The 27,545-nt window shown below is 41.4% G+C and overlaps 2 protein-coding genes and 1 long non-coding RNA gene across 11 annotated transcripts; all 3 read right to left on the bottom strand.

The window, feature by feature from the left end:
• Positions 1-5,375: 5,375 nt before the first annotated feature.
• On the bottom strand, positions 5,376-11,764 carry LOC135521968 (gastrula zinc finger protein XlCGF57.1-like). 6 transcript variants are annotated; one of them, XM_064947806.1, is made up of 4 exons: positions 11,697-11,764; positions 10,715-11,069; positions 10,567-10,636; positions 5,376-10,184 (listed from the first exon to the last, which is right to left on the bottom strand). In XM_064947806.1, the coding sequence occupies exons 2-4, from the start codon at positions 11,018-11,020 to the stop codon at positions 8,761-8,763; spliced, it is 1,800 nt and encodes a 599-aa protein (XP_064803878.1). In that variant the 5' UTR covers positions 11,021-11,069; positions 11,697-11,764; the 3' UTR covers positions 5,376-8,760. The 6 variants fall into 6 exon arrangements, with proteins under 6 accessions (XP_064803878.1, XP_064803872.1, XP_064803873.1 ...); XM_064947800.1 differs by having other exon boundaries at positions 10,567-11,069; XM_064947801.1 differs by lacking the exon at positions 11,697-11,764 and adding an exon at positions 11,538-11,683 and having other exon boundaries at positions 10,567-11,069.
• Positions 11,765-13,674: 1,910 nt separating this feature from the next.
• LOC135521966 (uncharacterized) lies at positions 13,675-21,495 on the bottom strand. The gene is made up of 3 exons (XR_010452629.1): positions 21,061-21,495; positions 14,359-17,000; positions 13,675-14,224 (listed from the first exon to the last, which is right to left on the bottom strand). It is a non-coding gene; the product is annotated as an uncharacterized LOC135521966 (long non-coding RNA).
• Positions 21,496-22,578: 1,083 nt separating this feature from the next.
• On the bottom strand, positions 22,579-26,686 carry LOC135521963 (zinc finger protein 501-like). Of its 4 annotated transcripts, none has more exons than XM_064947796.1 (4): positions 26,454-26,686; positions 24,531-24,910; positions 24,356-24,431; positions 22,579-24,129 (listed from the first exon to the last, which is right to left on the bottom strand). In XM_064947796.1, the coding sequence occupies exons 2-4, from the start codon at positions 24,876-24,878 to the stop codon at positions 22,745-22,747; spliced, it is 1,809 nt and encodes a 602-aa protein (XP_064803868.1). In that variant the 5' UTR covers positions 24,879-24,910; positions 26,454-26,686; the 3' UTR covers positions 22,579-22,744. The 4 variants fall into 4 exon arrangements, with proteins under 4 accessions (XP_064803868.1, XP_064803867.1, XP_064803869.1 ...); XM_064947795.1 differs by lacking the exon at positions 26,454-26,686 and adding an exon at positions 26,228-26,336; XM_064947797.1 differs by lacking the exon at positions 26,454-26,686 and adding an exon at positions 26,146-26,331 and having other exon boundaries at positions 22,579-23,784.
• Positions 26,687-27,545: the final 859 nt, after the last annotated feature.

Below are 27,545 nucleotides of genomic sequence, written 5' to 3'. Positions count from 1 at the left end.
GGTGATTTGATTCATCTTGTATTTTGCTTAAATAGAAATAAACACATATACAGTGCCTTCAGAAAGTAGTCATACCCCTCAACTTTTTCCCACATTTTGTTGTGTTACAGCCTCAAATTAAAATGGATTCAATTGAGATTGTTTGGCACTGGCCCCATAATGTCAAAGCGGAATTATGTTTTTAGAAAATAAAATCTGAAAAGTCTTGAGTCAATAAGTATTCAAATATTTTGTTATGGTAAGTCTAAATAAGATCAGGAGTAAAAATGTGCTTAACAAGTAACATAACAAGTTGCATGGACTCACTCTATGTGCAATAATTGTGATCTGTAAGGTCCCACAGTCGAGCTGTGAATTTCAAACACAGATTCAAACACAAAGACCAGGGATGTTTTCCAATGCCTCGCAAAGAAGGGCATGGGTAAACAATAAACACATATCCTGATGCTGAATATCCCTTTGAGCATGGTGAAGTTATTAATTACAATTTGGATGGTGTACACCCAGTCACTACAGAGATACAGATGTCCTTCCTAAGTCAGTTGCCGGAGAGGAAAGAAACTGCTCAGGGATTTCACCATGAGGTCAATGGTGCCTTTAAAACAGTTACAGAGTTTAATGGCTGTGATAGGAGAAAATTGAGGATGGATCAACAACATTGTAGTTACTCCACGGTAGTAACCTTATTGACAGAGTGAAGAAAAGTAAGACTGTACAGAATAAAAATATTCCAAAACGTACATCCTGTTTGCAACAAGGCTGTTACGAATCCCTTTTGGCCCGACAGTCTAGGGGGGATGGTAATGAGACTCGTAACATAACTCATGCAAATTATTGTGACAAAGGAAAAGTGTGAACGAAATAAGCACGACAACTGAAATCTACCGTCAAACTCTAGGTTTATTTTTAAACACACGGTAATGGGGGGGAGCAGGAAAAGGGGCTGAGCTGGACCCAAGGAAAGAAACAATAAGTATTCAAAAACACCCCTAAGCTAGACTAGCCTACTTTAACAACAGCTAACTAACTAACCAAAAATACAGTGGGTGGTCCGCCCAGTTCTAACTAGTGTATTTAACAAAGTTCACCTCTACGGGTAGTGTATGCCCATGGGCGACTTGTCTTGGTTTCCCCCTTTTCCACCAGCAATCAAACACAAACACCATAACCAAAAACAATACTCACAGGTGATGACAAAGTGCTATGAGGTGCTTAAACAAAAGAGAGGTTACGACACAAAGCGAGAGTGAAACACAGAGACCTACAGACATGGCATTTACAGAGAGATTGAGCTGAGCTGAGCTGAGCTCCAGAACAAACATATGATGGGGTTTTTAAACCATGGGGAAGGAACTGTGATAGGTTTAGGAAATATGAGGAGGTGTGTCTTCTGATTGATGATTGATTGTTGACTGATTGCGGAGTGATGATTTTCACCTGTGAGGGGAGAAGGAGAGAAAAGAAACACACACACAGGATACACACACACACAGGATAACTGTATCCGTAACAAAGGCACTAAAGTAATACTGCAAAAAAGGTGGCAAAGCAATTACATTTTTTTCCTGAATACAAAGCATTATGTTTGGGGCAAATCCAATACAACACATTACTGAATACCATGCTCCATATTTTCAAGCATAGTGGTGGTCGCATCATGTTATAGTTATTCTTGTAATCGTTAAGGCCTGGGGAGTTTTCAGGATAAAAAAATGAAGGGAATGGAGCTAAGCACAGGCTAAATCCTAGACACTGGGAGATTAATTCATTAGAGGTCGACCGATTAATCGGCATGGCAGATTAATGAGGGCCGATTTCAAGTTTTCATAACAATCGGTAATCTGCATTTTTGGACGCTGATTATGGCCGATTACATTGCAATCCACGAGGAGACTGCATGGCAGGATGACCACCTGTTACACGAGTGCAGCAAGGAGCCAAGGTAAGTTGCTAGCGAGCGTCAAACTTATCTTATAAAAAACAATCAATCAATCTTCACATAATCACTAGTTAACTACACATGGTTGATGATATTGCTAGGTTAACTAGCTTGTCCTGCGTTGCATATAATCAATGCGGTGCCTGTTAATTTTTCATCAAATCACAACCTACTTCGCCAAACGGTGGATAACAAAAGCGCATTCGCGAAACAAATACAATCGTTGCACGAATGAATCCAACCATAACCATCAATGCCTTTAATTAAAATCAATACACAGAAGTATATATATTTTTTAACCTGCGTATTTAGTTAAAATAAATTAATGTTAATGGGCAATATTAACTAGGGAAATTGTGTCACTTCTCTTGCGTTCATTGCATGCAGAGTCATGGGTATATGCAACAGTTTGGGCAACCTGGCTCATTGCGAACTAATTTGCCAGAATTTTACATAATTATGACATTACATTGAAGGTTGTACAATGTAACAGCTATATTTAGACTCAGGGTTGCCACCCATTCAATAAAATACGGAACTGTTCCGTATTTCACTGAAAGAATAAATGTTTTATTTTCAAAATGTTAGTTTCCAGATTTATCCATAATTAATGACCAAAGGCTCGTATTTCTGTGTTTATTATATTATAATATAGTCTATGATTTGATATTTGATTGAGCGGTGGTAGGCAGCAGCAGGCTGGTAAGCATTCATTCAAACTTTAGTGCGTTTGCCAGCAGCTCTTGGCAATGCATGAATCACAGCGCTGTTCATAGTCAAAGGTGAATGAAATACAAAAGGTATAGAGAGAAAGAGCGGACATGTCATAATAACTACAACTTAAAACTTCTTAACTGGGAATATTGAACCACCAGCTTTCATATGTTCTGAACAAGGAACTTGAGCTTTTTTACATGGCACAAAATGCACTTCTATTTACTTCTCCAACACTGTGTTTGCATTATTTAAATCAAATTGAGCATGTTTCATTATTTATTTGAGACTAAACAGATTTTATTTCTGTATTATATTAAGTTAAAATAAGTGTTCTTTGTTCATTCAGTATTGTTGTAATTGTCATTATTACATATATATGTATATGTATATATATATATATATATATATATATATACAGTTGAAGTCAGACGTTTACATACACTTAGGTTGGAGTCATTAAAACTAGTTTTTCATCCACTCCACAAATTCCTTGCTAACAAACTATAGTTTTGGCAAGTCGGTTAGGACATCTACTGTGTGCATGACACAAGTCATTTTTCCAACAATTGTTTACAGACAGATTATTTCACTTATAATTCACTGTATCACAATTCCAGTGGGTCAGAAGTTTACATACACTAAGTTGACTGTGCCTTTAAAGAGCTTGGAAAAGTCCAGAAAATGATGTCATGGCTTTAGAAGCTTCTGCTAGGCTAATTGACATCCTTTGAGTCAATTGGAGGTGTACCTGTGGACGTATTTCAAGGTCTACCTTCAAACTCAGTGCCTCTTTGCTTGACATCATGGGAAAATGAAAAGAAATCAGCCAAGACCTCAGGCAAAAGTAATTGTAGACTTCCACAAGTCTGGTTCATCCTTTAGAGCAATTTCCAAATGGTTGAAGGTACCACGTTCGTCTGTACAAACAATAGTACCCAAGTATAAACCCCATGGGACCACGCAGCCGTCATACCGCTCAGGAAGGAGACGCACTCTGTCTCCTAGATATGAACGTACTTTGGTGCAAAAAGTGCAAATCAATCCCAGAACAACAGCAAAGGACCTTGTGAAGATGCTGGAGGAAACAGGTACAAAAATATCTATATCCACAGTAAAACAAGTCCCATATCGACATAACCTGAAAGGCCGCTCAGCAAGGAAGAAGCCACTGCTCCAAAACCGCCATAAAAAAAGCCAGACTACGGTTTGCAACTGCACATGGGGACAAAGATCGTACTTCTTGGAGAAATGTCCTCTGGTCTGATGAGACAAAAATAGAACTGTTTGGCCATAATGACCATTGTTATGTTTGGAGGAAAAAGGGGGAGGCTTGCAAGCCGAAGAATACCATCCCAACCGTGAAGCACGTTGGTGGCATCATGTTGTGGGGGTGCTTTTCTGCAGGAGGGACTGGTGCACTTCACAAAATATATGACATCATGAGGGAGGAAAATTATGTGGATATATTAAAGCAACATCTCAAGGTATCAGTCAGAAAGTTGAAGCTTGGTCGCACATGGATCTTCCGACCCCAAGCATACTTCCAAAGTTGTGGAAAAATGGCTTAAGGACAACAAAGTTAAGGTATTGGAGTGGCCATCACAAAGCCCTGACCTCAATCCTATAGAAATTGTGTGGGCAGAACTGAAAAAGCGTGTGCGAGCAAGGAGGCCAACAAACCTGACTCAGTTACACCAGCTCTGTCAGGAGGAATGGGCCAAAATTCACCCAACTTATTGTGGGAAGCTTGTGGAAGGCTACCCATAAAGTTTCACCCAAGTTAAACAATTTAAAGGCAATGATACCAAATACTAATTGAGCATATGTAAACGTCTGACCCACTGGGAATGTGATGGAAGAAATAAAAAATGAAATAAATAATTATCCCTACTAATATTTCACCTTCTTAATTAAAATAAAGTGGTGATCCTAACAGACCTAATGCAGGGAATTTTTACTAGGATTAAATGTCAGGAATTGTGAAAAACTGAAATGTATTTGGCTAAGGTGTATTGTATGTAAACTTCTGACTTCAACTGTATTATATATATATATATATATATACACACAACTTTTTTATTTTATTTTTTATATCGGCAGATTAATCGGTATCTGCTTTTTTTGGGGTCCTCCAATAATCGGTATCGGCGTTGAAAAATCAATTGGTCAACCTCTAGAACTCACTTTTCAGCAGGACAATAACCTAAAACACAAAGCCAAATCTACACCGGAGTTGCTTACCAAGAGGACAGTGAATGTTCCTGAGTGGCCGAGATAAAGTTTTCACTTAAATCTTTGGTTGTCTAACAGTGATCAACAACCAATTTGACAGAGTTGAGGCAAATGTTGCACAATCATAGGTGTGGAAAGCTCTTAGAGACTAACCCAGAAAGACACAATTGTAATCGCTGCCAAAAGGTGCTTCAACAAAGTATTGACTCAGGGGTGTGAATACTTAAGTAAATGAGATATTCCTGTATTTCATTTTCAATATATTTGCAAAAAGTTCAATTTTTCTTTCTTTCACTTCGTTACTATGGGGTATTGTGTGTAGATGGGTGAGAAAAATTCAGGCCTTAACACAATGATGAACACTTGAACACTTTCTGAAGGCACTGTAAGAGCTATATTAATTCCTAGCATCTATTAGGCTTACATTGTACAGAAATTGTAAGTTTCAAAACAAAACATATCTATCTAATAAAACTTTATCAATATACCATTTTTTGAAATAATTTATTGCATTGTGCATGGTTTGGTTAAACAGCCTTAACGTTGTTCATATTTATTAGTCAATGTAATGACTTAGTAGATATCAAGTCATTGACACATTCTTATAATAACAGTTGCCTAATCATTTAGAATAAATACAATGTACACTATCGTTCAAAAGTTTGGGGTCACTTAGAAAGGTCCTTGTTTTTGAAAGAAAAGTAATTTGTTTGTCCATTAGTGTGTCTACTTTGAGAAACAGACGCCTCAGAAGTCCTCAACTGGCAGCTTCATTAAAAAGTACCCGCAAAACACCAGTCTCAACGTCAACAGTGAAGCAGCGACTACGGGATGCTGGCCTTCTAGGCAGAGTTCCTCTGTCCAGTGTCTGTGTTCTTTTGCCCATCTCAATATTTTATTGACCAGTCTGAGATATGGCTTTTTCTTTGCAACTCTGACTAGAAGGCCAGCATCCCGGAGTCACCTCTTCAATGTTGAAGTTGAGACTGGTGTTTTGCAAGTACTATTTAATGAAACTGACAGTTGAGGACTTGTAAGGCATCTGTTTCTCAAACTAGACATTCTAATTTACTGGTCCTCTTGCTCAGTTGGCACCAGGGCCTCCCACTTCTCTTTCCATTCTGGTTAGAGCCAGTTTGCGCTGTTCTGTGAAGGGAGTAGCACACAGCGTTGTACGAGATCTTCAGTTTCTTGGCAATTTCTTGCATGGAATAGCCTTCTTTTTTAAGAACAAGAAGACTGACGAGTTTCAGAAGAACGTTCTTTGTTTCTGGCCATTTTGAGCCTGTAATAAAACCCACAAATGCTGATGCTCCAGATATTCAACTAGTCTAAAGAAGGCCCGTTTTATTCCTTCTTTAATCAGAACAACAGTTTTCAGCTGTGCTAACATAAATGCAATTCTAATGATCAAATTAGCCTTTTAAAATGATAAACTTGGATTAGCTAACACAACATGCCATTAGAACACAGGAGTGATGGATACTGATAATGGGCCTCTGTACGCTTATGTCGATATTCCATTAAAAATCAGCCATTTCCAGCTACAATAGTCATTTACAACATTGACAATGTCTACACTGTTTTTCTGATCAATTTGATGTTATTTTAATGGACAGCAAAAAGTGCTTTTCTTTCAAAAACAAGGGACATTTCTAAGTGACCACAAACTTTTGAAAGGTAGTGTAATTAATCAGTTACACACAACTATTTATCACACACACCAAGACAACACTATCAGTTAAAGTAGATTATAGATTCAGTACATAGGCGGTATAAAGAGTATTTGTTTCTTGTATGTACAGTCATGGCCAAAAGTTTTGACAAATATTAATTCCCAAAAAGTTTGCTGCTTCAGTGTCTTTAGATATTTTTGTCAGATGTTACTATGTAATAATGTAATAATGAAGTATAATTACAAGCATTTCATTAGTGTAAAAGGCTTTTCTTGAGAATTAAATGAAGTTGATGCAAAAAGTCAATATTTGCAGTGTTGTCCCTTCTTTTTCAAGACCTCTGCAATCCGCCATGGCATGTTGTCAATTCACTTCTGGGCCACATCCTGACTGGTGGCAGCCCATTCTTGCATAATCAATGCTTGGAGTTTGTTAGAATGTGGGTTTTTGTTTGTCCACCTGCCTCTTGAGGATTGACCACAAGTTCTCAATGGGATTAAGGTCTGGGGAGTTTCCTGGACAAAATATATATGTTTTGTTTCCCGAGCCACTTAGTTATCACTTTTGCCTTATGGCAAGGTGCTCCATCATGCTGGAAAAGGCATTGCTCGTCACCAAACTGTTCCTGGACGGTTGTGAGAAGTTGCTCTCAGAGGATGTGTTGGTACCATTCTTTATTCATGGCTGTGTTCTTATGCAAAATTGTGAGTGAGCCCACTCCCTTGGCTGAGAAGCAACCCCACACATGAAATGTCTCAGGATGCTTTACTGTTGGCATGACACAGGACTGACGGTAGCGCTCACCTTGTCTTCTCCGGACAAGCTTTTTTCCAGATGCCCCAAACAATCAGAAAAGGGACTCAGAGAAAAGCAGTCCAATCCCTGTACCTTTTGCAGAATATCAGTCTGTCCCTGATGTTTTTCCTGGAGAGAAGTGGCTTCTTCGCTGCCCTTCTTGACACCAGAACATCCTCCAAAAGTCTTTGCCTCACTGTGCATGCAGATGCACTCACACCTGACTTCTGCCATTCCTGAGCGAGCTTTGTACTGGTGGTGCCCCGATCCCGCAGCTGAATCAACTGTGGGAGACTGTCCTGGCACTTGCTTTACTTTCTTGGGCACCTTGAAGCCTTCTTCACAAAAATTGAACCGCTCTCCTTGAAGGTCCGATAAATGGTTGATTTAGGTGCAATCTTACTGGCAGCAATATCTTTGCCTGTGAAGCTCTTTTTTGTGCAAAGCAATGATGGCGGAATGTGTTTCCTTGCAGGTAACTATGGTTGACAGAGGAAGAACAATGATTCCAAGCACCACCCTCCTTTTGAAGCTTCCAGTCTGTTATTCAAACTCAATCAGCATGACAGTGATCTCCAGCCTTGTCCTCTTCAACACTCACACCTGTGTTAACGAGAGAATCACTGACATGATGTCAGCTGGTCCTTTTGTGGCAGGGCTGGAATGCAGTGGAAATGTTTTTGGGGGATTTAGTTCATTTGAATGGCAAAGAGGGACTTTGCAATTAATTGCAATTCATCTGATCACTCTTCACAACATTCTGGAGTATATGCAAATTGCCATCATACAAACTGAGGCAGCAGACTGAAAATTAATGTGTGTCATTCTCAAAACTGTTAGCCACGATTGTACTGCAGACCCACTCTGCTCACCTTCATCAGAAAATTGTTGTCATACATTCAGTAAAATAGTGTCATGATTTTAGATATAGCACAAAACAGATATAATTCACCCAAAATAGTAATTGACATGACAGACGTCTACCTTACATTTAAGTCACTTTATTGCTCTATAATCAAATTTTGACGTTTTGATGAATCATCTACACCTACAGCCACGGTAAGTGGGAAATTAGATTAATTTGTACTTTGAACTATCCCTTTAATGTCCAGAAAACAAACCTGAAACTGCATGCCAACTAAAAACTCTACCCAACATCTAGCTGTATCTAGCGGAGTGTCAATGTCTGGAGCTCTTAGACCTTCGAATTGACGCTTCCTACATCATCTTGTTTGTCCGCTGTAATAGTCAGCCAAATGCCCCACCTCAGTGTTCTGGTGAAATATGGCTGCCCCCCCAGGTAAGGGCTACACATTGGGAGTAGTGGAAAGGGTGAGTTACCCCCATAAAGCAATGAATTTGAGAAAGGCGCAACACAACCAGGCAAATCATTATCATCAATCATCGACACTGAGCCAGGTGAACAGAGAGGTGGTGGGTGCGAGCGAAGGTCCGGAGGCAGCGGGGGCAGGAGTACGGTCTCTCCCCAGTGTGGGTCCTCATGTGAGTTTTAAGGTGGCCGACCAAGCGAAAGCTTTTGTCACACTCCTGGCAGGGAAAGGGCCGTGAGCCATTGTGTATCCTCATATGTTTGCCCAGATCCCCTGAAGAGGTATAACAGCCGTGGCAGACAGAACATTCATACGGCTTCTCTCCAGTGTGGGTGCGTATGTGTTTTGTGAGATCTCCAGACTGAGCAAAGCTCTTGCTGCACTCCGAACAGACGTATGGTCTCTCACCTGTGTGAGTGCGTTGGTGGTTCTTCAGATGTTCCAGTCGAATGAACTGCTTGCTGCACACTGTGCAGTGGTAAGGCCTCTCGCCGGTGTGTGAGCGCATGTGTGTCTTCAACGCCCCAATGTCTATCACCTTCAGGCCACACTCCCCACACTGGTGGCCTTTCTCATTGTTGTGGATTTTTAGGTGAAGCCTCAGGTTTCTCTTGATAGAGAAGTCTTTACCACACTCTGTGCAGTGAAAGGGTTTCTCACCCGTGTGAGAGCGTAGGTGAATGGTCAGACTAGACTTGTATCCAAACTGCCGGTCACAGTGGGAGCAGGAGTACTGCTTTTTGCCAGAATGAGTGGTCATGTGACTCCTGAGACCCTTCATACGGGCAAAATCCTTCCCACATTCCTGGCATTTAAATGCCTTGACTCCAGAGTGTATCAGCAGGTGTTTGCGTAAACTGCCGCTCTCCGCAAACCTTTTGCCACACTCCTTGCAGGCATAAGGCTTCTCTCCGGTGTGAATTCGCATGTGAATGTTCAGGCTCTGTGGACTACAGAGGATCTTGCCACACTCTGAGCAATGGAAGCCGACTTCAAGACAGACCACAGGCTTAATGTCCTGAGGTTCAGTGCCCTCTGGTTCATGACACTGGTGAGGTCCCAGTCCCCAACAATTCTTGAAGCTCTTCCCACAGTCGGCACAACTGAGGTGTCCATTGGTGCTGATCACAGCCATTTTGTGTGAAAGCTCACAGTGGTTTTGCAGACTGCCCAGGTACCTGAATCTGCGGGCACACTGTGGGCAGGTGTAGAGTTTCACCGAAACCCTGTGGGGACGGGCAGGTTTCCGGGGAGTGGCTGAAGGGTGGATCTGGAGGGTGTGAATGCTAAGCAGCCGTGGGGTTTGGAACATGAGGCTACAGTGGAGGCAGCTGTGTGTTGGGAGCGTCTCTGTTCCACTGCTCTTTGAAAAACTGTTTCTCAACATGGCCAGATACTCCTTCTGGTGGTTCCACTTGATGTGCTTCTCCAGGAAGGAATGGTTGGTGAAGGAGATGGTACAGTATGTGCAAGGAAAGAACTGAGGAGAAGAGACTGAGGGAGAGTGGTGGAAGTAGGGGTAGAAAAAGACAAAGGGAGAATAATAGATGAGTTGTTATTCTTGACTTGACTCTTTTTGTTATTATTGCTATTGACTGACGTACTGCATAGTTGAGGGAGCTAGCACGTAAGCATTTCACTGCACCTTCATCTGCTGTAAACTGTGTATGTGATGAATCAAATGTGATTTGATTTACAGAAGAGGGACATAAACTAAAATAAGAAACATTTCAAAAGTAAACGAGAGTAGTCCTATATTTTCACGATGAATCTTAAATTCAAAGTCAATATAACCATTTAGCCTAGTCAGTCAATATCAAATATTCCAGCAAATTTTAAGATGACACTGATTTTAAGGGTGGGTGTGTATGCGTACCTCTGTTGCTGTCAGTATCCCTCCCGTCTTCGGTGTCCTCATCTGTGTCTTCTTCACCCACATTCTCCTCCTTCATGAAACACACTTGAGTTTCTCTCTTAACCACCACCTTATGTATTTCAGTATCAGAATCATACTCCGCTTTTACCTCTACTGTTCCTTGGCTAATGTAAACGGAATCTGTTTCAGTCTTGGTTATGACGGTTCCAGAATCCTTGTGGAGTGCTCTAGAATCGAAGCAATGACTCTGTACTTCAAAGTCTGCTGGTTCCTCTTTAATTTGGATGGAGTTGGAAGTTACCCCTTTAGTGTTGGGAGAGGGAGCTTGGCTAATGTCTGGTTCTTCTCTTTTGCAGTTAACATCATCTAACTGTGTTTCACACTCTGTTTTGATGAGGTCTTGGTGTTTAGACCTCATGATTTTGTGTTGCTTTTTCACAGATTTGTTCTTCATCTTGTTGACAAGAGTGTTTCTGGTTAGGTCAACACCTTCACATTACATTCTGTGGAGAAAAGACAAGGTTTGATTGAACATAACCCTATTATGATCCCTGATAGAGAGCTCATGGGATCATAATAACCCATCCAACAATGTAAAAAGTAAGCAACCCCAATTCTGCATTAGCTATGCTGAAGTCTGGCTTAGTAACACTCAATAGCCTACTACTTCATAGCCCTTCATAACACAGCATTATCACAATTACCTGCGGAGTAACCTTTGGTTACAACCTACCTAGCTAGATTTCTACGTCGACGTTGGTAACCAATGTAGGCTTGCATAGTTGTAGCAAGACAGCTAAACGTGTATGTTAGCTAACGCACCCTTGCTACTTTGTATGATTGTCACCCACCAAATGTAGCTATCTTGATTATGAAGACAACCACGAGGAAAAAGTTGTTTATCGTATAAATACTCACGGATTAATAAATAAAAAAGCAAGCAAAGTTTTGAAAATAGCTTAGCTAGCTACCTTCTTTCTGATTGTTGTCACCGGAAACAGAGACGGAAGAGAAAGCGAGACATCCCACTCCCTAATTGTTCTGGTTCATATACAGTCAATGAACTAAGCTGACCAGACCAAACTGCTAATGCATTGGAGTGCCACCACGTTAAGCAGACCGGAACATACCATTTTATTTCAATGATCAACGGCCTGAGCGGGACCTCTTCCTTTATCCACCATCTTTAACCGGAAAGCTGATGCATTTCCTGGATTGTTAGTCATGAACCCTGACCAATCAGGCAAAGATCCCTGGATCACGTGCAAAGATTTAGCGCCTGTGACGAATTGACTGATGGAACAGGGAACATTACAGGAACGTTAATTCTCGCCAAAAAAGTTTAAAAAAAAAGTATCTGCAATAGAGAATGAAGTAGACCTCTAGTGGCCAAAAGAGAATTAGCATGGGCAGCACTGAGGGATTCCACCATTTTAATGTAGCCAACTGGGTGGGACTTCCAACTTCATTGGATGATCCCTCCTGGAGACTACGTTGCAGTCATGTCCAACCAGGCCATCAGAAGGAGTCAGCCAATTGTGAAGAAGAAAATTGACGACCTAAAAATGGAAAGGGGTTCCACTAGATGTTGGAACATTGCTGCTGGGAATTGCTTCCATTCAGCCACAAGAACATTAGTGAGGTCGGGCACTGATGTTGGGTGATTAGGCTTGGCTCGCAGTTGGCGTTCCAATTCATCCCAAAGGTGTTCGATGGGGTTGAGGTCAGGGCTCTGTGCAGGCAAGTCAAGTTCTTCCATGCCAATCTCGACAAATAATTTCTATTTGGACCTCTCTTTGTGCACGGGGGCATTGCCATGTTAAAGAAGGAAAGGGCCTTCCCCAAACTGCTGCCACGTAGTTGGAAGCACACAATCATCTAGAATGTCATTGTATGCAGTAGCGTTAAGCTTTCCCTTCACTGGAACTAAAGGGCCTAGCACAAACCATGAAAAACAGCCCTAGACCATTATTCCTCATCCACCAAAGTTTACAGTTGGCACTATGCATTCGGGCAGGTAGCGTTCTCCTTGCATCCGCCAAAACCAGATTCTTTGATCGGACTGCCAGATGGGGAACGCATATCCACTGCTTTAGAGTCCAATGGCGGTGGGATTTACACCACTCCAGGTGACGCTTGGCATTGCACATGGTAATCTTAGGCTTGTGTGTGGCTGCTCGGCCATGGAAACCCATTTTATGAAGCTCCCGACAGTTATTGTGCTGAGGCTGCTTCCAGAGGCAGTTTGGAGTGTTGCAACCGAGGATAGGTGATTTTTACACATTATGTGCTTCAGCACTGGGCAGTCCCATTCTGTGAGCTTGTGTGACCTACCACTTTGCAGCTGAACCGTTGTTTCTCCTAGACATTTCACAATAACAGCACTTAGTTGACCAGGGCAACTCTAACAGGACAGACATTTGACCAACTGACTTGTTGGAAAAGTGGCATCCTATGACAGTGCCACGTTGAAAGTCACTGAGCTCTTCAGTATGGGTCATTGTACTGCAAATGTTTGTCTATGGAGATTGCATGGCGGTGTGCTCAATTGTTTTACACCTAGCAGCAACAGGTGAGGCTGAAATAGTCAAATCTACTAATTTGAAGGGGTGTCCACATACGTTTGGTATCAGTTTTGTAGCAGTTGCACCCTTCGCATTTTCTAGCTTTATCAAAGCAGAACTGAAATACTGTTGTCAAAGATGAAATGTGTCCATTGGATTAGCAAGATGATGGTTATTGAAGCCAATGTATAAACTACAGCAGAGGCTGGTGGGAGGAGCTATTGGAGGACGGGCTCATTGTAATGGCTGGAATGGAGAAAATAGCATAGGAACCCTACTCTAATTGGTAGAGACCATCACTGCCAAGATGTGGGAATGACAATGTAGCCTACATGCTTGGCCCAATCATCTTCAATTAAAATGAATGTGTATGATTATTAGCAAGTGAAACATGGCGCAATATCAAAACCAGTGCAGGCCATTGATGGCATATGGATTGACACAAATCAGTTATGACAGGATGTTCTACAGCTGTTGAAGTGAACACTGAATACTTCATTTTAAAGTAAGGTCTAATGTGCAATTACCAAACAACAAACATGTCCTCTTTCACATACTTCATTTACAGCAATCATTGTCACTTTTGTCATCCCCAGGCAGTAAGTCGGGCATATACAACCATCTGTGCATCACTTTTCCCTTGTAAATCAACTACAAAAATGTTATAAGTGCCTTAAATGTTGCTGGACTCCAGGAAGAGTAGCTAATGGGGATCCATAATAACTACAAAATACAACACAAAATCAAGATCCATGTGCAACTTAACAGTTCAAATGAGTCTTTGGGTGCAGGGTCCAAAAGGCATATAAACTGAAAAAGGAAAACCGGCATTCACCAAAATAGTCAAAGTTTTAATGTTCTTTAGCAGCAGCGGTCAGTTTGTTTGACATCTTTCGATGACACTGACAGCTTTAGTCAACGCGGACTGCAATGCATGAGAAGGGTTGAGGTCTCCAGAGGAAGAATGAGAGGTTGTGGACATGTGCACATGCTTACAAACAGGACCTACACTCTGCTTAAGACATCACTGGCATCATGGGACCTTATACTCCCTTGCAGTAGTTCAGGGAGTTTCCACCATCCAGTCTCAATCACTGTTGGAAACAAATCAATTCAAAACACAGTTGGGCCGAAAAACAAACACCATTTACGTAAATATAAAATATATTACACATATAGGTGCAATAAAAAAAAAACGTAGCACAATTGTTTTTTATTAATATGTTACCTTGAATATAAAGTCCATTCTCCTCATAGTCTGGTTGGCAAATTGGTCAATGACCCTCTCATACCAGTGAGGATTCTTCTGTAGTGATTTAAGAATTCTCCTTTCTATGGATAGGATTGCCAGGTTCCTGAGTCGCTCTTGTCCCATGGTGTTCCTTGTGTAGCTTTTCAGCCTCTTCAGACGAGAGAATCTGCTCTCCACGCCCGCTGACGTTGCCCCTATAGTTGCAACTAGGCACATGAGCCGGTACACCTCAGGCATCACTTCATTCAATCCACACCCCTTGAAATGCAAGATTCTGTCACACAGTTTTCGACTGTTCCCTTGAAGCTCCTCACCACAGTAGAACACTTGCAGCTCATTTTTCAGTTTTTCCATGTTGAAAAAACATCCATAGCTCTGGGACAGGCTTTCCATTGCATTTGCAGGGAATTCACTCCGGAATGACTCAAATTTCTTATCATCTAACAACTCCATGTATCTCCTGCTGTCCAGGCTTTGGAACCTCTGTGCTATTTGTGTCTTGATGTTGTCATGGATTGAATCATACAGTGATTTGTACATCTGCATTACATCCTGCGTGCCCTGCCTTCGCTTCCTTCTGTGCATCAACTCTGGATCATCTGTCATGTTCGAAGCCTTCTGATATATAGCACTAAATTCTTCTTCAGATTTGTGCTCCTCTATCTTGAGCACAAGATTCTCAATCCTCCTCTTACAAAATTCTACATCCATGGCATTCTGTTGCACACTGTCAAAAACCACATCTGTGCAAGCAAATATATATTCAAAAGTGAGAAGTAAAAAAATAAAATGAAAATCTTCCAGCTGTGTCTTGAACCCATTTGCATCGAAAATCGTGTCATCATCCATGTTAGGATGCTCTGTGATACCTGTGAATGTGTCCAATAGATGCTCAAAGTTTTTTGCCACTGTGTTAACGACTCTGGATGTGAAATTCCAATGTGTTGGTGCGTTTTTTGGCAAACTTACACAAGTGGACTTTTCTAGCAGCATTCGATTGGTGGACTTACAAAAAAAAGTTGCAAAGCCACCCAGTGTGGCAAAGAAAACCTTGGTCTTGGGCATAGACTTCACGCTCTGGCTTAATACGGAGTTGAGGGGATGTGCATAGCAATGCACAAAGGTGGCCCTCGGAGCTACAGCTCTTACTTTTGCTTGCAGACCATTTAAATCAGAAGCCATTACAGCAGCGCCATCATATGTTTGAGCGACGAGTTTCTCCACAAAGTTAAACTCTGACATCTCCGAATTCACTAGATCAAACACAGACTGTGCATCTCGCCCAGCTGACACATCAAAGTAGCCCAAGAAACGCTCCTGGACACACCCCCGATCATCCACATACCTGACAATGACAGACAACTGTGAATGGTCTGTAGTTTCATCCATTTGCCATGAGAAAAATGGAGCAGCCTCAACTTCGCTTTTAATCTCACTTTTAATTGATGATGCGATAGCAGTTATCAAGTCGTTCTGAATTGTTCTTGACATTCCAGTGAACACAGTTGAAGATTCCATATGCTGAGCAAGTAAAGCATCATACCGCGCGATTACCTCTGCCAATTCCCTGTAGTTGCCTTTATTAGCGGAACTTTCCGTCTCATCGTGCCCCCTAAAAGCCAACTCTTGCATGCCTAAGTATGCAATGCTGTCAATGAGGCGTTTGAGAACATCCCTGTTTCTTCGGACCTTTTCGTTGTGTTGCGCAGCTTGAATACGCAGGCCTTCATTGAGTGAATGATTGGCATGATGACTCGGGTGTCCCAAAAGCTTGAGTTTCGCGTAGGAGTTGAGATGCTCCCGGCATTCGTCATGCCGTTTAGCTGAACGGTCAATGTTCTTCAGGTCACTGAACCCCCCTTTAGCCCAAGGCTCAAACGTTCCAAAGAGCAGACAAGGCCAGCAATACAAGCGGCTTGATGAAAGACTACCTGTTAGCCATTGATACTTTTTATACCAGTTGATATTGAACGCCCTCCTCACTTTGTCATCCTTCCTTATGTACTTGATTTCAGGCAGAGGTCGACCCTCTGTTTTAATTCGCACCTTTTCTGTGGACTCCAAAGAATGAAATGGGGTCTTCAACAAAACATCCACAACATTGTCAGAATTCACGACCTGGCAGGTGTGGACAAGTAGCTGCTGTGGTGTGTGGAACATGCAACTGCAGTGGGGGCAGCTGTGTGAGGGGGAGAACACTAGAGTTTCAGTCTTAACCACAGAATCATGCTCAGTCTTAATTTCCACCATTCCCTGGCTAATGTAAACAGAACCTGTTTCAGTCTTGGTTTTGATGGTTCCAGAATCCTGGTGGAGTGCTCTAGAATCCAAGTGATAATTTGATCTGATTCCGTTATGTTCCTCACTTGTTTCATGCACTTCCTCCTCTTTGATTTGGATGATGTTGAAAGTAAACCCATTACTGCTGAGAGAGTGGGCTTGGCCAATGTCTGAATCTTCTCTACTGGAGTCAACATCATCTGACTGTGTTTCACAATCGGTTTTGATGGGGTCTCGATGACTTCTTGTCATCTTGGTTTTATTGCGTTGCTTTTTCCCAGGTTTGATCTTAATCTTGTTGATTGGTTATTGTCCAGGTCTTCCTCTTCATTTGCATTCTGTGGGAAAAAAATACTTGATTTGAATAAAACACCAGGTCAGGAATCATCATGACAATCATCCCATCCAACACTACAAAGTAAAACAACAAAGCAAAGGAAAGCATTTCGTTACAACATGCATTTTTACATAGCTTATCAATGGGTGAATAAATAGCTAGCAAGACAGTAGCCCAATATTGGACAAAAGGAGCCTAACGTTACTCCTTCGTCCAAGGACCTTACATCTTGTTTATAGGGCGAATTAGCTCTGCAAGCCAAAACAGCCAAATACTCCAAAATGTGAATCGATTCTCAATTGCGGTATGGTTCTAGAAACATAAAATCGTTCTACTTTCATCTCACAAATGCAAAATACACACTTACAGTAAGCTGATTAGCACAGGTAGTTGACTGTCTTCCGTAAACAAGCGCTGTAACATGGAAATATAGCCGTGTGGGGAACTCTAACCCTATAAAAAGGTGTATCAATTTTACCTTTGTTTTTTTTAAAACTATTTCTCGCCAATATAAAAGATTAGGTCCTTATGCTTCCAAAACCGTACCACAAGTGATGTGTCAAATGTTCAGGCCGAGCATCACTGCTCTTAAAAGAAAAACTGCCCCTTAGAGAAGGCACCATAGTCCAATGAGTCATTTTATGTGTAATGCAGAGCCATATACAGGGCATTCAAAAAGTATTCACACCCCTTTACCTTTTCCACATTTTGTTGTGTTACAGCCTGAATTTTAAATTGAGATTTTGTGTCAATGTTCAACACACAATACCCCATAATGGCTAAGTGGAATTTGTTTTGTAGATATTATTAATAAAACATTAAAAGCTGAAATGTCTTGAGTCAATGTATTCAGCCCCTTTGTTATTGCAAGCCTAAATAAGTTTAGGAGTGAAAATATGGTTAACAAACCACATAAGTTGCATGGACTCATTCAGTGTTCAATAATAGTAGTTAACATGATTTTTGAATAACTATTCCATCTCTGTACCCCACACATACAGTTATTTGTTAAGGTCCCTCAATTGAGTAATGAATTTCAAGCACAGATTCAACCACAAAGACCAGCAAGGTTTTCCAATGCCTCGCTAAGAAGGGCACCGATTGGTAGATGTGTACAAATAAAAAGAGCAGATGCTGAATATCCCTTTGAGCATGGTGAAGTTATTAATTAGGCTTTGGAAGGTGTATCAATACAAAGATTCAGGCGTTCTTTCAAACTCAGTTGCCAGAGAGGAAGGAAGCTGCTCAGGGATTTCACCATGAGGCCAATGACTTTAAAACAGCTACTGAGTTTAATGGATGGATCAACAACATTGTAGCTACTCCACAATACTAACCTAAATGACAGAGTGAAAAGAATGAAGCCTGTACAGAATAAAAACATATTCCAAAACATGCATCCTGTTTGCAACAAGGAACTTAAGTAATACTGCAAAAAATGTGACAAAGAAATATACTTTTTTTTATCCTGAATAGAAGGCATTTGGGACAAATCCAACAACACATCACGGGAGTACCACTCTTCATATTCTCAAGCATGGTGGTGGCTGCATCATGTTATGGGTATGCCTGTCATTGGCAAGGACTAGGGATTTTTGGTGGGATATTAAGAAAACGGAATACAGCTATAAGCACAGGCAAAATCATAGAGGAGAACCTGGTTCAGACTGCTTTTTAACAGACATTAGGAGATCAATGCATCTTTCAGGAGGACAATAACCTAAAACACAAGGCCTAATCTACACTAGAGTTGCTTACCAAGACAACATTGAATGTTCCAGAGTGGCCTAGTTAGTTTTGAAAATCTATGGCAAGATTTGAAAACGTTTTTTAAGAATAATGGGCAAATATTGTTCAATCCAGGTATGCAAAGCGCTCAGAGGCTTACCCCAAAAGACTCACAGCTGTAATCACCTCCAAAGGTGCTTCGATAAAGTACTGACTTAGGGAAGTGAATACTTATGTAAATAAGATATTTCTGTAGTAATATTTAAATACATTTACAAAAATTTCTAAAAACACATTTTCACTTTGTCATTATAAGGTATTGCTTGTATTGGTGGGTAAGGAAATTAAAGGGGCGGCAGGGTAGCCTAGTGGTTAGAGCGTTGGACTAGTAACAGGAAGGTTGCAAGTTCAAACCCCGAGCTGACAAGGTACAAATCTGTCGTTCTGCCTGACTTGCCAAGTTAAATAAAGGTAAAAAAAACAAACAAAACATTTATTCAATTTTCAATTCAGGCTGTAACGCAATAAATGTAAAATAATAAGGGGTATGAATACTTTCTGAAGGCACACATACGTTGAGGGATCAGCCCAGATCTACATGTCAGTGACCCGAAGAGAGCTGGGACCACAGTATCAAAGAAAACCATTAGTAACACACTAGATTTAATCATGGATTAAAATCCTGCTGCGCACGCAAGGTCCCCCTGCTCAAGCCGGAGCATGTCCAGGCCCGTCTGAAGTTTGCCAATGACCATCTGGATGATCCAGAGGAGGAATGGGAGAAGGTCATGTGGTCTGATGAGATAAAAATAGAGCTTTTTGGTCTAAACTCCACTCGCCGTGTTTGGAGGAAGAAGAAGGATGAGTACAACCCCAAGAAAACCATCCCAACCGTGAAGCATGGAGGTGGAAACATCATTCTTTGGGGATGCTTTTCTGCAAAGGGGACAGAACGACTGCACCGTATTGAGGGGAGGATGGATGGGACCATGTATCGCGAGATCTTGGCCCTCAACCTCCTTCCCTTAGTAATGGGTTGTGGTTGGGTCTTCCAGCATAACAACGACCCAAAACACAGCCAGGGCAACTAAGGAGTGGCTCCGTAAGAAGCAGCTCAAGGTCCTGGAGTGGCCTAACCAGTCTCCAGACCTGAACCCAATAGAAAATCTGTGGAGGGAGCTGAAAGTCCGTATTATCCAGCGACAGCCCCGAAACCTGAAGGATCTGGAGGTCTGTATGGAGGAATGGGCCAAAATCCCTGCTGCAGTGTGTGCAAACCTGAGCAAAAACTACAGGAAACATGATCTCTGTAATTGCAAACAAAGGTTTCTGTATGAAATATTAAGTTCTGCTTTTCTGATGTATCAAAAACGTATGTCATGCAATAAAATGCTAATTAATTACTTAAAATCATACAATATGATTTTCTGGATTTTTGTTTTAGATTCCGGCTCTCACAGTTGAAGTGTACCCAAGATAAAAAATTAGACCTCTACATGCTTTGTAAGTAGGAAAACCTGCAAAATCGGTAGTGTATCAAACACTTGTTCTCCCCTTTGTAGATAATACAGAATACTAGGCTGTTGGGGAAAAAAACTATTCTGGCTTAGCCAAAACACTGGAGAAGTAGGTTTACTTCGACATACCTTAATTGCACAACCTCATCACAGTACGAGTCATAATACCCATGAAACATAGCAGTCAAACATGGAAATTGTTCCAATTGTTTTTCCCATAGGGTATTTTAGAAACAGTTAAAATAAGGGCTTTGTTTCCTGTTGGCTTAACCTGGCGTGACGTTTTGATAACCGTGTGAATCTCTCTAGGGCAAGGTGACTTTTCAATATATTCGCCTATATTTACCCCTTCCAAACCAAAATGAAATTTGCAGTCTTGCAGGTCTACTTTGATGCTAATTTGCATTTTTGGATCTGAGTAAATAGAGCTGAATATATTGATAAAAGTAACCTTGTCCAAGAGAGATGTACTTGGTTATCAAGAAGTCATGCCAGGGTTAGCCTACACGAAACACAGCCCTTATTTTAAGTGTTTCTAAAATTCCCATATTTTGTGGTAGAAAACGGATTTGAACAATTTCCCCGTTTGACCGCTTGGGTCTATGGATGTCAGGACACCTTCACTGTTTCTCTCTACTACAACGGTCACATGGAAATACCTCTATCAAGAGGCAGTACAGAACTTCGGTGTTATTTTCTCAAATCAAAAGGTTTAACATACAGCAGAGTGGAACATTTGATAGCAGAGTGGAACATTTGATAGCAGAGTACATTTTACGACATTAGGAGGTTAGTTAAATTAGCTAGATTGCATACCTTCCTGGGTCAGAAATGGACTCTCTTCGCCTGGGTTACGTTAGCAAACGATATTAGCTAGATAGTAGATAATGTAAGCTACCTTACTCCTTTTGACGACGAGATATCGCTCACCAAATACTGATTGTAAAGATACTAACCATGAGAGGAACAAGTTTATGTTTCTCGTTCAAATACTCACAAATAGAAAATGAAGTTCGCTACACCGAAAGAATGTGTTTCCTTACAAAGGAAGAGGCGAAGCGAGAGGCTTTACTCTCGTTAAAATCTGTCCGCGAGATAAATGTTTTGTTGTATGGAGGTCTATGAGTGTCTAATTACGCTTTTTTAAATCAAATATAAGTTTCGTAATGTTCAGGTTGTTACAAATGTACGGATATAAGTGGATGCACGTGGCATTACGGCAACTAGGACAAAAACGACTTAGTACTGCCTGTTATGCCAAAGTATATCTGACCTCTCATTGGCTCGAATGGTCCCGCCTGTCTTCCATAATTGAGGGAGGACATATATTTCCATTGTTAGAGCGGTCATTTGACAATCTAGTCAACATAATAGACAAGCGTTTCCATTCCTGCGGTTAATATTTCACGGTACCTGATCAAGCAATGACCTCTGGATTATATGCAATAATTTGGAGGCTGTTTAAAAAAAACAAACATTTTTTACCTTTATTTAACTAGGCAAGTCAGTTAAGAACACATTCTTATTTTCAATGACGGCCTAGGAACAGTGGGTTAACTTCCTTGTTCAGGGGTAGAACGAGAGATTTGTAACTTGTCAGCTCGGGGATTCAAATTTGCAACCTTTCGGTTACTAGTCCAAGGCTCTAACCACTAGGCTACCCTGTCGCCCGGATTGGTGTGGATTCTTAAATACATATTAATTCTCGCCAAAAGTATCAGTTTTGTATCAGCAATTTTTGTAGCTTTGCCAGTTCTGACTCAAAATGGTGCAGCGGTTTAAGGCACTGCATCTCAGTGCAAGAGATGTCACTATAGTACCTGGTTCGAATCCAGGCTGTATCACATCCGACTGTAATTGAGAATCCCATAGGGCAGAGAGCAATTGGCACAGCGTCATCCGGGTTTGGCCGGATGTAAATAAGACATTGTTCTTAACTGACTAGCCTCGTTAAATAAAGGTTACAATTAATGATGAATTGTCTTTGTATTAGCAAGAAGAGTTATTGTATGGATTATAAGCACCTGTTGTAAAGAGGATAGAGCATACCCTTTTATTTACTGTCCTGATTCTCCATAGGAAGACAGGTTGACTCCCACACTGACAATGTTGCCTTAGGTCTGGGATTTCAGAGACAAATAGCCTAAATTATTGAATCAATCCTCTTCGATAGCTTGCATATTGTAATATGAAATGTACAACGTGCTGTAATATATCATAATATCAAAACCAGCCAGTGCAGGCCAATGATGGTTTACCAATAGAATACTGTGAGATTGTAATGTATGTGATATGGCTCTCTTATTTCAGCTCAAAGAAAAAACACACACAAAATACATTAGAACCAGACAACAGGCGTGCCATCTTTTACAGACTAGAGGCCTTTATTGACATTACCACAACAGACGGGCACAAAACCATCTTCTGTACATCACTGTTCCCTTATTAAATAACTACAACAAGAGTAAAAGAGTTGACTGTATATAAATAATCTAATCATTCAGCAACATCTAGGCAGGTGACCAGAGAGGTGGTGGGCGCGAGCAAAAGTACGATGGCAGCGGGGGCAGGAGTATGGTCTCTCACCAGTGTGGGTCCTCATGTGAGTTTTAAGGTGGCCGACCATGCGGAAGCTTTTGTCACACTCCTGGCAGTGATATGGCCGTGAGCCATTGTGTATCCTCATATGTTTGCCCAGATCCCCTGAAGAGGTATAACAGCCGTGGCAGACAGAACATTCATACGGCTTCTCTCCAGTGTGGGTGCGTATGTGTTTTGTGAGATCTCCAGACTGAGTGAAGCTTTTGCCGCACTCAGTACAGGTGTATGGTTTCTCACCTGTGTGAGTGCGCTGGTGGTTCTTCAGGTGTGCATGTCGGAAAAATGTCTTGTCACACACTGTGCAATGGAAAGGCCTCTCCCCAGTGTGTGTGCGCTGGTGGGTTTTCAACGCAGCAATGTTTATGAACTTCAGCCCACAAACCCCACAATGGTAGTTCCTTTCATTGCTGTGGATCTTCAGATGCAACTTGAGATAACCTTTATCTGCAAAATCTTTACCACACACAGTACATTTGAAAGGTCTCTCCCCTGAGTGTGTGCGCAGGTGAAGCTTCAAAGAATCACTGTATGCAAACCGCCTGTCACATTTGGGGCAGGATAAAGGCTTCTCGCCAGAGTGAACGGTCATGTGAACTCGGAGGTGCCACATACGGGCAAAATCCTTTCCGCAGTCCTGGCATTTGAATGGCTTGACCCCTGAGTGTATCATCATGTGTTTGCAATGACTGCTGGCTTCTGAGAAGCTCTTGCCACACTCCTTACAGACGTAAGGCTTCTCGCCGGTGTGTGTGCGCATGTGAATGCGCAGATTCTGAGGACTAGAGCAGCTTTTGCCACACTCTGAGCATGGCATGCCGATGTTCAGACAGACAGGGCCATTCTCAAGCTTAGTGTCCTCAGGCTTGTGACACTGGTGAGGCCCCAGTCCCCAGCAATTCTTGAAGCTCTTTCCACAGTCAGCGCAACTGAGGTATCCATCTGTGAAAGCGACAGACATTTTATGCCAAACCTTGCAGTGAGTATGCAGTCTGGCTATGTACTGGAAGCTGCGGGCACAATAGGGGCAGGGGTGGAGTTTTCTCAGAGAGGGAGAGGGGTGGGCCTGACGGGTGTGGACGTGTAGCTGCCGTGAGGTATGGAACATGCAGCTACAGTGGGGACAGCTGTGTGTGGGGGCATACACGGTTTTACTCGTTTTGACATGGCCTTTGAACAAAGCCAGGTACTGCTTATGGTGTTTGGTCTTCATGTGGTTCTCCAGGAAGTAACAGTCAGTGAAGGAGATGGTGCAGTGTGGACAAGGAAAGAACTGAGGAGAAGAGACTGAGGGAGGGACAGAGCAATAGAAAGAGGGAGAAGTGAGAGATGGGACAGAACATAGTTGTGTTTTCCTACATTTTCTCATTCAACAAAGCGCTTGAGTAAATATCTCTGCTAAATATAAATGTCACAGTTTGCTAAATTAATGTTCAGGTGATGTTCAAGTAATCCCATCATCCATTTCAAATGCAGTGTTGTGGGTGAACTGGATGTATGAACTATGCCTTACCACCATCGGGCTTATCTGGGTTTTCCTCCTTCACCAAACACACTTTAGTGTCTCGCAGAAGAGTCTTAACCACCACCTTAAGGATTAGAAAGATGAAGAAACCACAGTATGCATGAACCAAAAGTCTAAACACTTATCTAGTTACTAACTGTCACATGTTGGGAACTCTTCTTACATTAGACAATCTTGTTAGCATCACCATAGGACTCCTTGATATCTGGCTACACCCGGTCATTGGATTGGATGTATTTTGATGTTTGATGTGCTTCTTCTGGAAGGAAGGAACTGAACGGTTTTGTTCCTCTCCCATTCCCTGCTGTTCAAAGTCTGTTGGTTCCTCTTTGATTTGGATGGAGCTGATACAAACTCCTTTAGTAATGTAGGGTGCTTGACTAATGTCTGGTTCTTCTCTATTGCAGTCAACATCATCTGACTGTGTTCCACACTCTGTTTTGATTAGGTTTCGATGGTGTTTAGTCCTCTTGGTTTTGTTGTGTTGCTTTTTCCCAGGTTTGTTCTTCATCTTGTTGACTGGAGTGCTTCTTCATTTGAATTCTGTGGAGAAAAGAGCAGGCTTTATTGAGCATCACCCTTAGAGAGCTATACCAAGCAGTGATCATATTAATAAACTATGCAACACTATAAGTCACAGGAAGGCCAAAAAGATCATCAAGGCCAACAACCACACGAGCAACTGCATGTTCACCCCGCTATCATCCAGAATGCAAGGTCAGTACAGGTGCATCAAAGCTGGGCCCGAGACTGAAAAAACAGCTTCTATCTCAAGGCCACCAGACTAGTACAGAGAGGCTGCCATATAGACTTGAAATCATTGGTCACTTTAATAAATGGAACACTAGTCACTTTAATAATGCTACTTTAACAATGTTTACATATCTTGCATTACTCATCTCATGTGTATATACTGTATTCTATACCATCTATTGCATCTTAGTCTATGCTGCTCTGACATTGCTCATCCATATATTTATACATTCTTATTTCATTCATTTACTTAAATGTGTGTGTATTAAGTTTTTGTTGTGGAATTGTTAGATATTTATTACTTGTTAGATATTGCTGCACTGTCAGAACTAGAAGAACAAGCATTTCGCTACACTCGCAATAGCATCTGCTAACCATGTATGTGTATGTGACTAATAAAATTTGATTTGAACAATCATCGGGTATTTTTTAAAACCACAAGTCTGTATGAACAATCAACGTAAATGTATACGTTTTTAACAGTCAACCTACCAGTAACAATAGGCCTATAGACGGGTTGGTTGTTTAGCAACAAACCCGACGCATGTACAACTAAGGCAAAACAGACGGGGTTGTCTTAAATTGCTGACAACATGTAAACTATATTTCGTCTCCAATGTTTATTGAAAACATAAATACATTTGCACATTGAGAACTTGTCTCTCAAATACATCGTTACATTTCTTGGTTAGCAAGCTAGCGAATTTGAGTCATAATAGCATTGATGACGTGGCAACAGTAAAAACACCTCAAAACACGACATGGTATCAATAACAAGATAAAACGATATGAAACCAGCCATTAACGATTCCCCACACGTCAGTTTATTGTCATTGTTGTTAGCTATTTGCTATCCAGAATCACAACACATGGAGTTATGCCACATTGAAGCATGCGCATCCTTTTCGTGACGTTGTCAGCTAACCCTCAATATGACATTAGCATTCATGCTGCTACCAACCCCCTCCCTCAGACATAGCATAGCTCGTTATAGGATTATATTACAGGCAGCAAACTCTACTTACTGTTGCAGCCAACTAGCTACTGTTTTGAGCTGCTAGTAGCCTAGTCTTTGTAAATGAGAACAACACAACGAAGGCCAATTACTTTGTATCTTGTAAATGCTCAACGAGAGAATGGCACACAGCTTCACTTTCCTTTGTTGACGCCTTAAAACGCTGCACTTCCGGGTTTATGTCCGCAACGTTCCTCCACATAAAGAACAAGGTCGTCACTAGTTACAACATTCACAAAGACATAAACCCCGTATTTAAAAAAACAACAACATTATACTTCATTTACCAGACACTCCTAAACAGCAGTGAATGCATACCTTTTTGTACTGTTCCCCCGTGGGAATCGAATGCACAACTCTGACGTTACAAGCACCAACCTCTACCAACTGAGCCACACTTAACCTATTCTACAATTTCAACAAAAAAACGTGGTTTAAAAACCTTAACCACAGTGCTAACCTTATTTCTGAACATATTTTGACTTTGTGGATTTGGTAACTAGTGGAAACCATAGAACAAGGAACCAGATGTTTCACCGGATGTGTAAATCTGAAGCATCCGGTTGAAATTTCCACTTCACACCAAATATGGTGTGAAGAAGCCCAGCGGTCTAGCCTGACCACCGAGATATAATAAGATTGAGCCTGATGACTTGCACAAAGTTCTTCCGCTGCTCTGTCGTTCGCTATGTACTTTAGTCGGAGACTAACATAATTGAAGTAGTTTGTGGTGAAGAGGTGCACGAGCATCAAAGTCAACAATATATTTTCAAACCATCGCTTTATCCAGGGAGAAAGACTGCCCCCTCTCATTGAAGCATAGACAGCGATATCGCTGGCTTCATCCATCGATTCCTAGGGAAAACTCGCGATGGCGTATTTGAATTTAAAATGCGCGGCGCCATATTGGCACAGACAGAATAATCAGCAAGATATTTCAACAGTATGCTTAAGTGTGAAGCATCCGGTTAGCGTTTCCACTCACTACCAAAAATGGTGATGAGAGAACACTAGAATCTATTACAAACAGAGTGGACTAAATTTTGTAGATTTTATCCTTCGCCAAAGTTTGTTTAGAAGGACGAATTGGGTTCCGGACATGTTCAATCTCTCCCTATCCCAGTCTGCTGTCCCCACTTGCTTCAAAATGCCCACCATTGTTCCTGCACCCAAGAAAGCAAAGGTAATTTAATTCAATGACTATCGCCAATAGCACTCACTTATGTCGCCATGAAGTGCTTGAGAGGCTAGTTAATGATCATATCACCTCTACCTTACCTGTCACACTAGACCCACTTCAATGTGCTTATGTAACAGATGTATATCGTACTCTCCTTGCGTTGTTTTCTCCAAATATATCACATCAGCCAGTGGTCCCAGTTGAGCATAATTTATTTCTGTTGCTGTTGT

Source organism: Oncorhynchus masou, chromosome 30, assembly GCF_036934945.1.
Source record: "Oncorhynchus masou masou isolate Uvic2021 chromosome 30, UVic_Omas_1.1, whole genome shotgun sequence".
Classification (NCBI taxonomy): domain Eukaryota; kingdom Metazoa; phylum Chordata; class Actinopteri; order Salmoniformes; family Salmonidae; genus Oncorhynchus; species Oncorhynchus masou.
This window is presented reverse-complemented; position numbering and strand designations above follow the sequence as displayed.

Coding starts and splice junctions, on each gene's coding strand:
- LOC135521963 (XM_064947796.1), bottom strand. CDS start 24,878: ATGAAGAACAAACCTGGGAAAAAGCAACACAACAAAACCAAGAGGACT. Junction 24,432..24,530: donor TGCTAACAAGATTGTCTAAT/GTAAGAAGAGTT, acceptor CTAATCCTTAAG/GTGGTGGTTAAGACTCTTCT. Junction 24,130..24,355: donor CCCAGATAAGCCCGATGGTG/GTAAGGCATAGT, acceptor TCCCTCCCTCAG/TCTCTTCTCCTCAGTTCTTT.
- LOC135521968 (XM_064947800.1), bottom strand. CDS start 11,020: ATGAAGAACAAATCTGTGAAAAAGCAACACAAAATCATGAGGTCTAAA. Junction 10,185..10,566: donor GGATACTGACAGCAACAGAG/GTACGCATACAC, acceptor ACTCTCCCTCAG/TCTCTTCTCCTCAGTTCTTT.